Source organism: Phlebotomus argentipes, unplaced genomic scaffold, assembly GCF_947086385.1.
Source record: "Phlebotomus argentipes unplaced genomic scaffold, Phlebotomus argentipes genome assembly contig_75, whole genome shotgun sequence".
Taxonomy (NCBI): domain Eukaryota; kingdom Metazoa; phylum Arthropoda; class Insecta; order Diptera; family Psychodidae; genus Phlebotomus; species Phlebotomus argentipes.
The window spans coordinates 672,770-685,523 of NW_026776170.1; the positions used below are offsets into that span (position 1 = coordinate 672,770).

A 12,754-nucleotide genomic window follows, 5' to 3' on the forward strand; every position below is an offset into this window, starting at 1 on the left:
CCACAGTGAATTTACCAGATTTTTCCTATTCATAAAAAAGTTTTTACCGATTTTTAAAAATTTTATTTCAATTAAACTTACGAATGATTTTTTTCCTTTGGCATGCCTGAACTTTTATTGTCAATTCGTGACGCATCAAAACACAATCCCTTAAATTACAAATGGAATTCACCAAAACGTGGAAATATTTCATGAAATTGTTTTCCATTTCAACCCCACAACAAAACTTATGCACTGGCAGAAGCTAAAAAGCAGCGAAAGAAGAAGAGCTTAACAGGTGATGTAACATTTCTTTTTTGCTACTGAATAATTTTGTTTCATGTTTTTACCATAAATATTTCTAAATCACATTTTTATATATTCGAGTTCCAAAATCATAAGACATTCCGAAAATTATTTATATTTCCACTACAAGTATTAAACTTTGTAATAAACTTAGGGTGTTGGATTCAAAACAAACATAATATATCATTCAGCAATGAAATTTAAACAATTTTTATACGCTGTATTAGATGAATGTAAACTAATACAAATTGAAATGACTTATACTTTTCGAGATTCTATTAAATATGAACTAAATTTGAAAAAAAAATTGTTATTTGTCTATGATTCTATATTTATCGGATCAGTCAAAATTTCTTTATTGTCTTTATATGCATATTAATTTTTCATATCCATTTTTGTTTAATTTTGTAACCTCAAATTATATGAAAAAGGCACTATATTGTGATAACCTGAACTAAAAATTTCAAATGTGATGGGTTCAATAGATTTTTTCTCGTATATTGTTCTGTTTGTTTTTAAGCGCAAGACAGATTAACAAACTTGTCTTCTTTAATTACTGAACAGAAAAGTTAGTATTAGAGATTAGGCTTGAGGTTAACTTTTGTTTATAAAATTGCCTTTTTCAGTGCATTTGGCTTTTCTCAAATTCCCAAGTTTTTGCTTTTTTTTAAATTATCTTATAGAACACTCTTAAGCGTATTGTTTTAAAGAATTGTTTGAAATTATAAGTTTCTCACATATGACTTGTAACAGGTGAAGAAAGCGGCAGTGGCGCCATCACGAGTAACAGTCATATTAGTTCACCTTTACCAGACAAAGCTGATGTGGAGGCAGGCGGCGGATCATCGAATAACCATATGACAACAACCAGTCCTACTGGAGACAGTGGTGGCGGCGGCAGTGGACACAAGAAGGAAAAGAGTGTGTTACAAGCAAAATTAACTAAACTTGCCATCCAGATTGGCTATGCTGGTTCCACGATTGCAGTACTTACAGTAATTATACTAGTGCTGCAATTCTGTATCAACACGTTTGTAATTCACGAGAAACCATGGAAAAACACGTACGCGAACAATCTGGTGAAGCATCTCATCATAGGTGTGACTGTTCTTGTGGTAGCTGTACCAGAGGGTTTACCTCTTGCAGTGACTTTATCACTTGCGTACTCTGTTAAAAAGATGATGAAGGATAATAATTTGGTATGTTGCATATTACAGTCGCTAGAACTATGTATATTTAAAACAGATACTTTCTTGAATTAAAAAAACTAACAATTCAATTTATACAAAACGAAAGTAATGACTAATTTGCGATGAAAATTCTTGTTATCTGTGATATGCGCGAGATCAGGTAAAGCGGTAAATAGATTGATGAGCATTTAAAGAGGACTGATAGATTTCATAAGAGATCGTGATAAAAATTAGTAAGTTTTTTTGCTTACCTAGGAGGGCGTTTTATTGAGGGACAAAGTTTTCTCCAGTAGAAAAGGTATCTAGACAAGTTTTTGTTTTATGATGGCAAATTGTTAGCTTGCCGACCAACCAAAAAGTTGTTCTCAAGTCTACCTTTATATATACACACAGAGTATAAGACAATTCTAGTGAAGCGTATGTTTCAACTAGCGCATACAAGAGGAATCATGTAGACTGCGATTTTTGGCCCTTGAAATGCTTAATTTTTCACTCTTCTGTGTTCGAACATTTTGCTATTGGTATGATTAAAACACACGACTGTCGCATCAAGAGTCAAACGCGTTGACCACTGAGCTACAGTCACCCGAATTTTTTATAATCCTGATTAAAAATTCAGTCCTTAAGACTACAGTTTTATTCATCGAATTTTTTGACAAGTGTTTACAAGTATTTCAAAAGTTATTGGTTGGATATATATTTTATATAAAAGTAGACGAAATATCAAAGTAAAATTTTATACTAAAAATCATGCACTTACGGATCTATGTATTATTTTAGAAATACATGAAAATGAGAATAGAGGTGCTCTATAAAATGGCGCGTTTAACTAAAAGATTGTAAAAAAAAATCTAGTAAGTTTCTTGCAAGAAACTGCGAGTTTGATATTGAGGCGCTCAGATTTTTAATTGATCGTGAATCGTTTTAATCATTTTAATACAATACATTCTAACTGCAGGTGAGACATTTGGATGCTTGCGAGACGATGGGCAATGCAACAGCTATTTGCAGTGATAAAACTGGAACGTTGACCACTAATCGCATGACCGTCGTTCAGTCTTACATTTGCGAAAAGCTCTGCAAAGTTATACCCAAATTTGGTGACTTACCGACACATGTTGGTAACATGATCGTCCAGGGTATATCTGTCAACTCTGCATACACTTCACGAATATTGGTGAGAACTTCGTCTACACAATCAGTTTAAATTAATTAATTATTTTTCTCTTTAATTTTTTTACAGCCCCCAGCAAATGTTGGAGAACTTCCTACACAAGTGGGAAATAAAACCGAATGCGCACTGCTAGGCTTTGTCCAGGGCCTAGGTGTTAACTTTCAAACTATTCGCGATGACATCACAGAAGAAACATTCACGCGTGTGTACACATTCAATTCTGTGCGCAAATCAATGTCAACCGTCATCCCAAGGCCCGGTGGTGGCTTCAGATTGTACACCAAAGGCGCCTCTGAGATTGTATTGAAAAAGTAAGTCCTGTATGCAATCACCATTGTCACACGACTTTCCTTAGCAATGATTGAAATGATTATATACATTTTCCTGAGAAAATAATTCATATTTTTTCTATATTAGATGTGCTTTCATATACGGACATGATGGTGTACTGGAAAAATTCACTCGTGATATGCAGGAGCGGCTATTGCATCAAGTGATTGAACCAATGGCATGTGACGGGTTGCGAACCATCTCAATTGCTTTTCGTGACTTTGTGCCAGGAAAGGCAGCCATAAATGAAGTTCATGTTGATCAGGAGCCCAACTGGGAAGACGAGGAAAATATTGTAAATAATCTCACGTGCTTGTGTGTAGTAGGAATTGAGGATCCGGTTCGTCCTGAAGTTCCAGATGCAATAAGGAAATGTCAAAAAGCTGGCATTACAGTGCGAATGGTCACAGGTGACAACATAAATACAGCGCGAAGCATCGCGACAAAATGTGGCATTTTAAAGCAAAATGATGATTGTCTTATTCTCGAGGGTAAGGAGTTTAATCGCCGCATTCGTGATACAAATGGTGATGTACAACAGCACTTGCTGGACAAGGTAAGGATTTATCCCATATATTTATAATCCAAATTTATGGCTGTGGTACTTTGATTAGTGTGCCCAACTCTGGCCACTTAGGATAAAATTTTTCTCTATAAGTACATGAAAAACAGTCAAAGGTAGCCAATGTAAATATGACCAAACTTTTCTCTTGTAAAGTTTTAAACTGAAAATTTAAATATAGTAATTTCGTATGGTGAAAACACAGCATTTGTAATTTGTCCACGAGCATCTATTTCTTCCTCACGCGTATCGTGTATTTTCCTTCCTACTCTGTCAGCGGCCGACTCTAACATGTCACCATTATTAATTTACCTTGATTCATTCAAGAATTGGCCTTGATGATTGAGAAGCTAAATATTCAATAAATGAGACACTTGAGATGTAGATTTTTGCGAAATAAAAATATTTTCAAAAATAAGAATTCGTAAAATTGCATTGCAAGATTATGATACATAACATTTACGAAAGTGGGGATTTTTTTTATCTTCTGTGAGACCTAAAACGTTTGCATCTAAAGTCAGTTCGTATCTTCCAAAAATAAGTGTAGTAAGTTCCAAATGTAACTTTTCAAGAGAGTGATTTGAACTTTTAAAGTGCTACATTTCAAGTTGGCAAGGATAAAATGTTACAGTTAATCCCAACTCCCCCCTCAGCTCACACGAAATATTTTCACATTCCATTCTTTATACATATGTATTAAGTAATTTTTATAAAGTAACCTAAGAGCCGAGTCTTGAAATTCGGTAAAATCAGAATCACTGGAAATTGACTTGAATTTGAACACTTGGTGTTAAATGATTTCTTTCGAAGCGACGTTAGACAAAGTGTAAAGTTCTGAACTCCACATTATTCCTACCTAGTCCCTGAGAATCCCTCTTTGCAGTGTCGAGGTACCGATAATCCAAATTTAATTATGTCATGCATAATCCTTGCCATAAACATTTTTGAGTTTTGAAAGTTTCTTTCTTTTTAATTGGATGGAATTTCCAAATTATTCGACCTTTGCTTAGTGCTTAACTGTCATGGATCAATGAACTGAACATATGGACATATAAGACAAATCCAAGTGTAATCACAAAATGAACAATTGGACAAAACAATCGATGGAGAAATTTTTGCAAAGGGGGGAAGTCGAGGTTCATTCCCATTTTCTGATTTTGACTCAAGATTCACGAAACTTTCAAAATTGTGATCATGTCAACAAGTTAAAAATCGATGAGGTTTTGTTGATTCTGATTTTGACCATTTCAAGACTCAGCCCTCTGCTTATTCTGATTTTGACTATTTCAAGACTCGGCCCTCTGATTTTTTCATTTCCGATTTCGATACCTGTTAGTATAAGGCCACTATCTACTGTCATGTGTCATTTAACTGTAGCCTTCTTTATTTACAGGTATGGCCAAAATTACGCGTGTTGGCACGCTCTTCCCCCACGGATAAATATACATTAGTTAAAGGCATAATTGACAGCAAAGTGAGTGAGAACAGAGAAGTAGTTGCTGTAACTGGCGATGGCACAAATGATGGCCCAGCACTCAAAAAGGCAGATGTAGGTTTTGCCATGGGCATTGCGGGTACAGATGTTGCCAAAGAGGCATCCGATATCATTCTCACGGATGATAACTTTAGCAGTATCGTGAAGGCAGTAATGTGGGGGCGTAATGTTTATGATAGCATTGCTAAGTTTCTCCAGTTCCAACTCACCGTGAATGTTGTAGCAGTGATTGTTGCCTTTATTGGCGCTTGTGCCGTTCAAGATTCGCCACTCAAAGCTGTCCAGATGCTTTGGGTTAACCTCATAATGGACACTTTAGCTTCATTAGCACTCGCAACGGAACTTCCTACGCCTGATTTACTGTTGCGTAAGCCATATGGACGCACGAAACCACTTATTTCTCGTACAATGATGAAAAATATCCTTGGACAAGCTATCTATCAACTAGGAGTAATCTTCTCTCTTTTGTTTATAGGTGAGTATTATTTTATTTACCTTCTTTTAGCACACTTCAGAGTTATTACTATACTTCTGTTTTCTTATGAAATTGCGAGACTAGTATATTTCTACAATTATACTATACTAATGACACTGAACAGAATTGCACACTGCTTCAGATCATATGATGACAGAGATATGCTAGTGGGCTACAACCTATCCTCCTTTGTGCAAATTCGAGACCCAATTTTCTTGAATCGCTTATGCAATATTTGTTGCCCTGGATATCTGGCTTCCGTCTTGACAAAGAGTGTTCGACTAGACCCCGGGGACTTCTTGTTCCTCGAGCTGAGCATTAGACTTTTTTCCATACCCTCTTCGATAGGGGCGTGTCTTTTTATAATGCGCTTCCGCGCGAGACCGTTGGGCGCATCAAAAAGTTCATTCAGGCTGATCACTCTCCTTAGCCATTTTTAGGTTTCAATCTCATATCTGTAAATACTTTCATTTCTCTTTGCAATTCCTTTGCTTTAAACTGTCGATTCTTAGCTTACCTCGTTGTATTTTCTTTTTTTCTTTTATTTTGGCAAATTTTTAAAAGAGTTGGCCCCAAATTTTGCAGTCAATAATATTTAAATCAAATAAATCTCTTCTTTTTATCATGATTTAAAATTTACATTCTTGTCCAATTTGGATTTATTATTTTTGACTTTCGCATAATATATTTTTAGTTCATTACCAATTTACCCATTTTGGCCAAAAATATCAAAAAGGAAACTACATTTTTATTATTTCTATAATAGTATGAATATTGCACAAGGCACCTTTTCATAACTTGATTGATATTTTGATCGCTGATAAGCAAGAAAATGAATACAAACAGATTTCTGGTCAAGGAAGCTTGTTTCCATATAATAGATAAACAGATGGATAGATATTTATTCATTTCTGTAGCATCACTCCCCACTTCCCATACGTCCATCGACGTCTTAGCGTTCCTTCCATCCTCCGGGGCAAAACGATGGATATGCCCCATCATTGGATGTATAATGTTGTCCCATAAGAACAATACGCATAAAGGAGTGCGTTTGTCTGTGAGTGTGCGGCAGAAAGATATAAAAGTGCGGTCATGCTATAAAAACTGTTTGGCCCACACAAGCAAAAGAAAATCAAAATAAAAGAAATAATGTACACAAGTAAACAACATAAAAAGAAAGATAAATATGTATAGAACAAAGTAGCAAGTCTCGAAATTAAACGTACAGCAAGATGGTGATGATGATTTGGTGGCATCAAAATGGGCAAATGAGTACATACCGCGCCCCTATAATTGTTATAGAGCGCGGACGTGGCTAGAACAATGCAAAAGTGCGATCAGAGGGACACAGAACAAGAACAAAAAGAAAAAAAGAAAGAGAAAAAAATTAAATACTCGCTTGACACAATGGAAAAAAAGATTGAATAAACATAACTCACACAATAGACAAAGGACAGAAGACGGACCACGGCTCCAGGATCAATCTTCCGCAACCATCGACTAAACCCCGACACCGTCAAAGGCTCCAATCTTTTCCACCAACGTTTCGACCTTAACAAGGTACGAAACGTTGGCGGAAGTGTATATATAGAAACAAGCTTCCTTGACCGAAAACCCGCTCTTATTCATTTTCTCACTTTTTTAATCATTTATAATTCAGATTTTCATAACATTTCTTCACTAGGTGATAAATTGCTGGACATTGAATCTGGTAGAGGACAAGAATTGGGTGCCGGTCCCACTCAACACTTCACAGTCATTTTCAATTCCTTCGTTATGATGACCCTCTTCAATGAATTCAATGCACGAAAAATTCACGGTCAGCGAAATGTATTCGAAGGCATTTTTACGAATCCTATCTTCTACATAATTTGGATTGGAACTTGTGTATCCCAGGTTGGTTTAACAGAATTTTACCTTTTATGCGTTTTCTAATTTTATTTTGTTTAGGTGCTGATAATACAATTTGGTAAAATGGCTTTCTCTACGAAGGGGCTCACCCTAGAACAATGGTTATGGTGTCTTTTCTTCGGTGTGGGTACGCTGTTGTGGGGTCAGGTAGTGACCACAGTTCCTACCAGAAAACTACCAAAACTTCTGTCGTAAGTTAGAGTGATAAATATCATAAAATATAATTATAAAATGCATTTTGACCTAAGGTGGGGCCGAGGTCATCCTGAGGAGTATACTGAAGCTATAAATCTTGGTGAAGAAAGATTTGACTCCATAGATTCTGAAAAGAAACCTAGAGCTGGTCAAATACTGTGGATACGTGGGTTAACACGCCTTCAGACTCAGGTGAGTGATTTTAGATTACCTCACATTGTCAGGAAGAAAATGAGAAAAAAACGCTAATAAGGAAGAAAACTAAATAACTCAATCTCAAATAGATTTATACGTTTAATATACAATTTTCGATATATATATATATATAAATGCACACACACATACATGTATGTGTACACACACATACATGTGTGTGTACACACACACATACATGTGTGTGTGTATATATATATATATATATATATATATATATAGAAAAGAATCTGTAGATTAGATGAAGAAGAAAAAATTTATCCTTTACTATAATTAAGAATCAGATTTGTTTACGTTTACTGCAAACTTCTATATTTCCTTTCTCAAGTTAACACCCCACTTTCAGACTTTCATATTCTCTTTTAGTAAAGATTAATATCTTTCCTTTGTTAGTTTTGGTTCTGCAAAATACAGTTTTTAATTCTTTTACGGTTTCGAAAGAATGTGCTGAAGTAAAAATAAAATATGGGTTCTTACATATTGTTGGGAAAGTGTTGGCAAATAGTAGTTCATTTTATTTTCTATTATCTAAGTATATATGTCTTATTAGGTTCTTCTTTACAAGATACTTACACTGCAATCCATCCATTTGGATGAAATGTTTTATCCATATCATACACTCTTCATGTTTACATTTTTTTCCTTCACTTGTTACTCTCATTTACTGTTATATGAATCTACTATCATGAAAAAATGACACAACATCCTTTGCATTTCTTCTAAACTTTTTCGTTTCTTTAATCCATTCTTGTCTACTGATAAAAATGTTTCACGATTTCGCAGCCTAAATGAAGTCAATAAAAAATAATGTGGATATTATGGATTAAGATTCTTTTAAATATAAATACAGCAAACACACAGTTATTAGGCAGTATTTATTGGGCGTATCAGTCCTAGCACACACTTCTATATTCAGATGTGAAATTTTATTGACCGAATGCAAGTTGTACTTTTTGTAACTCATAGAAAAAATATCTAAGGCGTAGATGCGATTTTTTGTAACTTCTTATATAACTTGTCAAAGTTATAAATTCGTACGATTGTGGCACAAGGTTGTGATTTGTAAGTTTTTTGAATTTTTTTTTGGTATTTTGAAACATATTAAACGTTGACACCTAGAGCCAATTCGTATATTTTGTTATATTATGAATAGAAAACCCGTGAAATTTACGCAAAAATCAAGGAAATAAACAGTCATCATGTTTTAAGGTTATCAAAAACATATTAAATGGATGTATATGGCAATTTCTGCGCTTCTCCATGCGCTGAAATGAGGTTTTGTGTTTCCGGACAGCCTCCGACCCATTACACCGAACCTACCTGATTGGCTTCCCAAAACATTTCCAAAACATATAAATATATGTTTTGATTTCATTTATTATTTATGCGTACGTTTGAGGTGATTGAGGCTAGACAAAGTAATTTAACATTGTGTTCCACAGTGAACAATTGGAAGATTTAGCGTATGTAAATAATCGCTGAAATTAAATAAATAGAAAATTGCTGTTTTTAGTGGAATGTTCTTCAAACATTATTACTCCTCCAGGGAAGAATTATAATCATTGCCCACCCAAAAAATTACCAGTTCTCTAGAATACCTATAGTTTGGAAGAAAAGCATTTATTAGGGTATATTTATGCTTTTGATTTTGATTTGGATAAGTAATGATGTATCATCTTTTAATTCTTTTGCTCTAACTTAGACCGCTTAGATCCTGAAGAGCCTGTGTCGAAATTAAAATTTTTGCCCAGTATGTATACTTTTAGCCATATATTTATTCAAAGAAGTTTTACGCAATAATGCCCAAACCGCTGGACTGACTGTTTAGAGATCTTACAATTAATCTTATTTTCCTCATTTTGGCCAAGGCATTGACTGAAAAAATTCTATCCGACCCATCACTGATTTTCAAACCTTTCGAATTTTCCAGAATTTTTATTTTGTGAAAAACAAAGTTCACAGTAGTCTCAGGAAATTGAATGCTAATTTCTAATAATTAGTCTCTTTTTTTTTTAATAAAGCAGTGGTAAGTAGTGTCTAGAGAGCTCATTTCTTGCAATTGAAGTCATGAATTACAATCTCTTTGAAATTAATTTATTGGGATTGAAGGAAGGTGAGAATATTGAACTCGAGGACCATTAACCTCTCAGTGTGTATAGAGGAGCGGATATATCAGGGCAATCTACGCTGTATAGTGAAAGTGTTGCCAATGATGTCACAAGCCGCACAAGCATTGTTCGCAAGCCAGAATCTTCGCTTCACGCTTTCGTGTGTGAAAATTTAATTCACATGCAAGGAACGCAAATAAATTAAATGGTTTTAATACATTTAATAATATTGCCAATTAATTACACCTTTCAAATATTAGGATTTTGTCTTAGACAAAAAAAATTACTTATCATTTAAGAAATACCACTTAGAGAACAGGAACTGGGAAAATTCTTTGCAACTTTTCCTCAAAGAGTTCATCTAAAATTTCTATTCAGGCCAATTGATTACCTATGTATGATCTGGCCGTGAGTATCTGGCAAGAAGTTACCGCAGATATGCAAAAATTAATTTTTATTTCATGAAAGAATTTTAATGTACCTTCCACTTTAATAATGTGCGGACAAGTAAAAAAAAAGTTGGCTGCCACTGGATTATTACCCCTCTTCACTCGTGGCGAGTTTTCATTGGTGGTATAAAAACTGAACAAAAAGACCGACAGTTGGCAGCGTAAATTTGACTGTCGATCGATTGCGCTGTTAATTTCAAGCATGAATTTTTTTCAATTTCCACACAAAATCTACCGTAGAAATGAAGTTAAAAGTATAGTTTATTGTCTGTAAAGAATTGTACAATTAACGAAAAATGAAAGACTCTCGATTAGATTTCCTTTGCCTTTATTTTGAATCATAACTTTTAGTATATTTATACACAAACTGACATTGAAAAAAAACGGTAAAATGAGCTAAAAACTGTTCGAGACCGGGCAAGACAAGTAGTTGGATAATTTTTTCAGCCACTGCCTTGCCCAGACTTATACTTTAGTCCAACAGTAAGTCAATATCCTTTCTCACAACACATCCTTTATTGTTAACCTCTTTGAAAATTAGGTCATAGTCGAATTAATGACTGTCTGATGAGAATATTTCTTCTAACTTTGTCAAATTCATATTGAAAAGTGGATTTGGATCGGATACGCATTTCATTAATCTCACACAGGCATTTGATACATTGGATCACCGGGAGCTTCGGGCTAAACTTGACGAATAATATGCATCGTGTGAGTACTGCCTCAGGGTGCTTGAGTAGACCGACTGTTTGAGCCATTACTCGCTGCCCTCCAATGAACCGGCACTTTTGCCATTATTTTCTGCACTCAGTGCAGTTCAACCCAAATATTTCCATACCTGAAAAAGAAGAAAAATTCCTCAGAAACTTTGTACAGAATAAGAATGAGTGAATTTGTAAGTGGCCATTTTTTCTTTCAAATCAAATCCAACAACTGGTCGATAAACAAACCAATCTAAAGTTTGGGCTGGGCTGCATCGATAACACTCTTCATTAGAGGTCATACCCCATATGTAAGGAAGGAATGCGCTCTATCCGCAGTAACATTGGATCTTGTTTAGAGTGGTCCATTCTTTTTTCGGAAGAATTTATCAGACAAATCGTTCATCAATCTCATATTACACTTTAACATGTATAGACTATTCCCGTGCTGCACCTGGCTGTGTCCGCTGTTGCTGAAATTAACTGAGCAGCTCTCTTCGGTTGACAGCATAATTCAAAATTCATACCATCCGTTCTCGTTTTTATCTACATATGTCGGAGTACACCGATCGTGAAGCAAAATTCGCGCCGATATGTATTTTGGCATCTGCTTCATATCCTTGCGGTTTCAAAATGGTTTTTGGCGCATATTTTTTTTAGCATTTTTGTGAGCTGTTCTCATGTTTCAGGTCGTTCTGCTCTGCTGTCATTGAAGCATTATATATCTCAGCATTATTTTTCTCAGTGTTGTGGCATTACTCCTTCTCTATCGGAATACTTCATTCGCCGCATAATCTTTGGCTATAGCGAAATGTCACTCTGTCAATACTTTGGTCATGGTTGATTTTCCTTATTAATCTTAAAAATGTCCTTATTGGTTGCGCCCTTACAAATCTTCTCAAATTAAGGGCTATCTTTTAAATCTTTTGCCTCTTAGAGATTGATTGCACTCTATACTTCTTCTCGCTCCTTGCGAATGACACCTTGGCCAAGATTGGCAGTCGATTAGTTCCAAGCTCGTTTACTGATATTTACTATCGAACATTATTCGTATCTCAAGTATCAATGTATCACTCATTCCCGCGCGCTAATAGAGTCTCGATCAGTGCAATTGGGCAATGACAGTTTTTAACTAACTATTTTACTTACATGTTCTCATTTATTTCTTATTATTATCACTTAATTTTACTTACAATTTTAATTGCGAGGCAGACCCAAAAATTGACAATATATGATTTATTATTATTATTTCCTTTTTTGGAATGTAAAATACATCACTATGCTTTTCCCGCATACAAATAATGATGAGATTTTTCTATCATATTGTCCTGGAATCTGAAATCAACGCTAAGACGATGACAGATTTAAAAAAAAATTAAGAAAATCTTTAATCGTACCCATGAGATAATAAACAAAACTAAACTTTCAGTTTAAATTTGACGATTGTTCTGACGATTTGTATTTCAGTCCATAATATCTATGTACGTAAGCAGTTTTGCTACATTTTCATAATGTGAAAGACGCCATACACACATAAGCTAAGCTGAGAGAATATTTAGACGGTTTAGACGAGAGTGTTTAGTAATAAAAAATATATATATATATATATATATATATATATATATATATATATATATAACCACAGGTAGTTCCGTACACGTTTGTT

At 34.7% G+C, this 12,754-nt stretch overlaps 1 protein-coding gene across 7 annotated transcripts in view; it reads left to right on the plus strand.

Moving 5' to 3' along the window:
• LOC132257059 (plasma membrane calcium-transporting ATPase 1) overlaps nucleotides 1-12,754 on the plus strand; it is a 37,160-nt gene that overhangs the window by 3,805 nt on the left and 20,601 nt on the right. For 6 of the 7 annotated variants that reach the window (XM_059753767.1, XM_059753763.1, XM_059753762.1 and 3 more), the window contains 9 exons: nucleotides 242-277; nucleotides 1,039-1,484; nucleotides 2,434-2,652; nucleotides 2,719-2,960; nucleotides 3,067-3,535; nucleotides 4,935-5,511; nucleotides 7,196-7,407; nucleotides 7,462-7,613; nucleotides 7,671-7,809. In XM_059753767.1, coding sequence (XP_059609750.1) covers nucleotides 242-277; nucleotides 1,039-1,484; nucleotides 2,434-2,652; nucleotides 2,719-2,960; nucleotides 3,067-3,535; nucleotides 4,935-5,511; nucleotides 7,196-7,407; nucleotides 7,462-7,613; nucleotides 7,671-7,809 — 2,492 coding nt within the window. Of the gene's footprint in view, nucleotides 1-241; nucleotides 278-1,038; nucleotides 1,485-2,433; nucleotides 2,653-2,718; nucleotides 2,961-3,066; nucleotides 3,536-4,934; nucleotides 5,512-7,195; nucleotides 7,408-7,461; nucleotides 7,614-7,670; nucleotides 7,810-11,037; nucleotides 12,681-12,754 lie in introns of those variants that run through there. The other variant, XM_059753768.1, reaches the window with a different exon arrangement.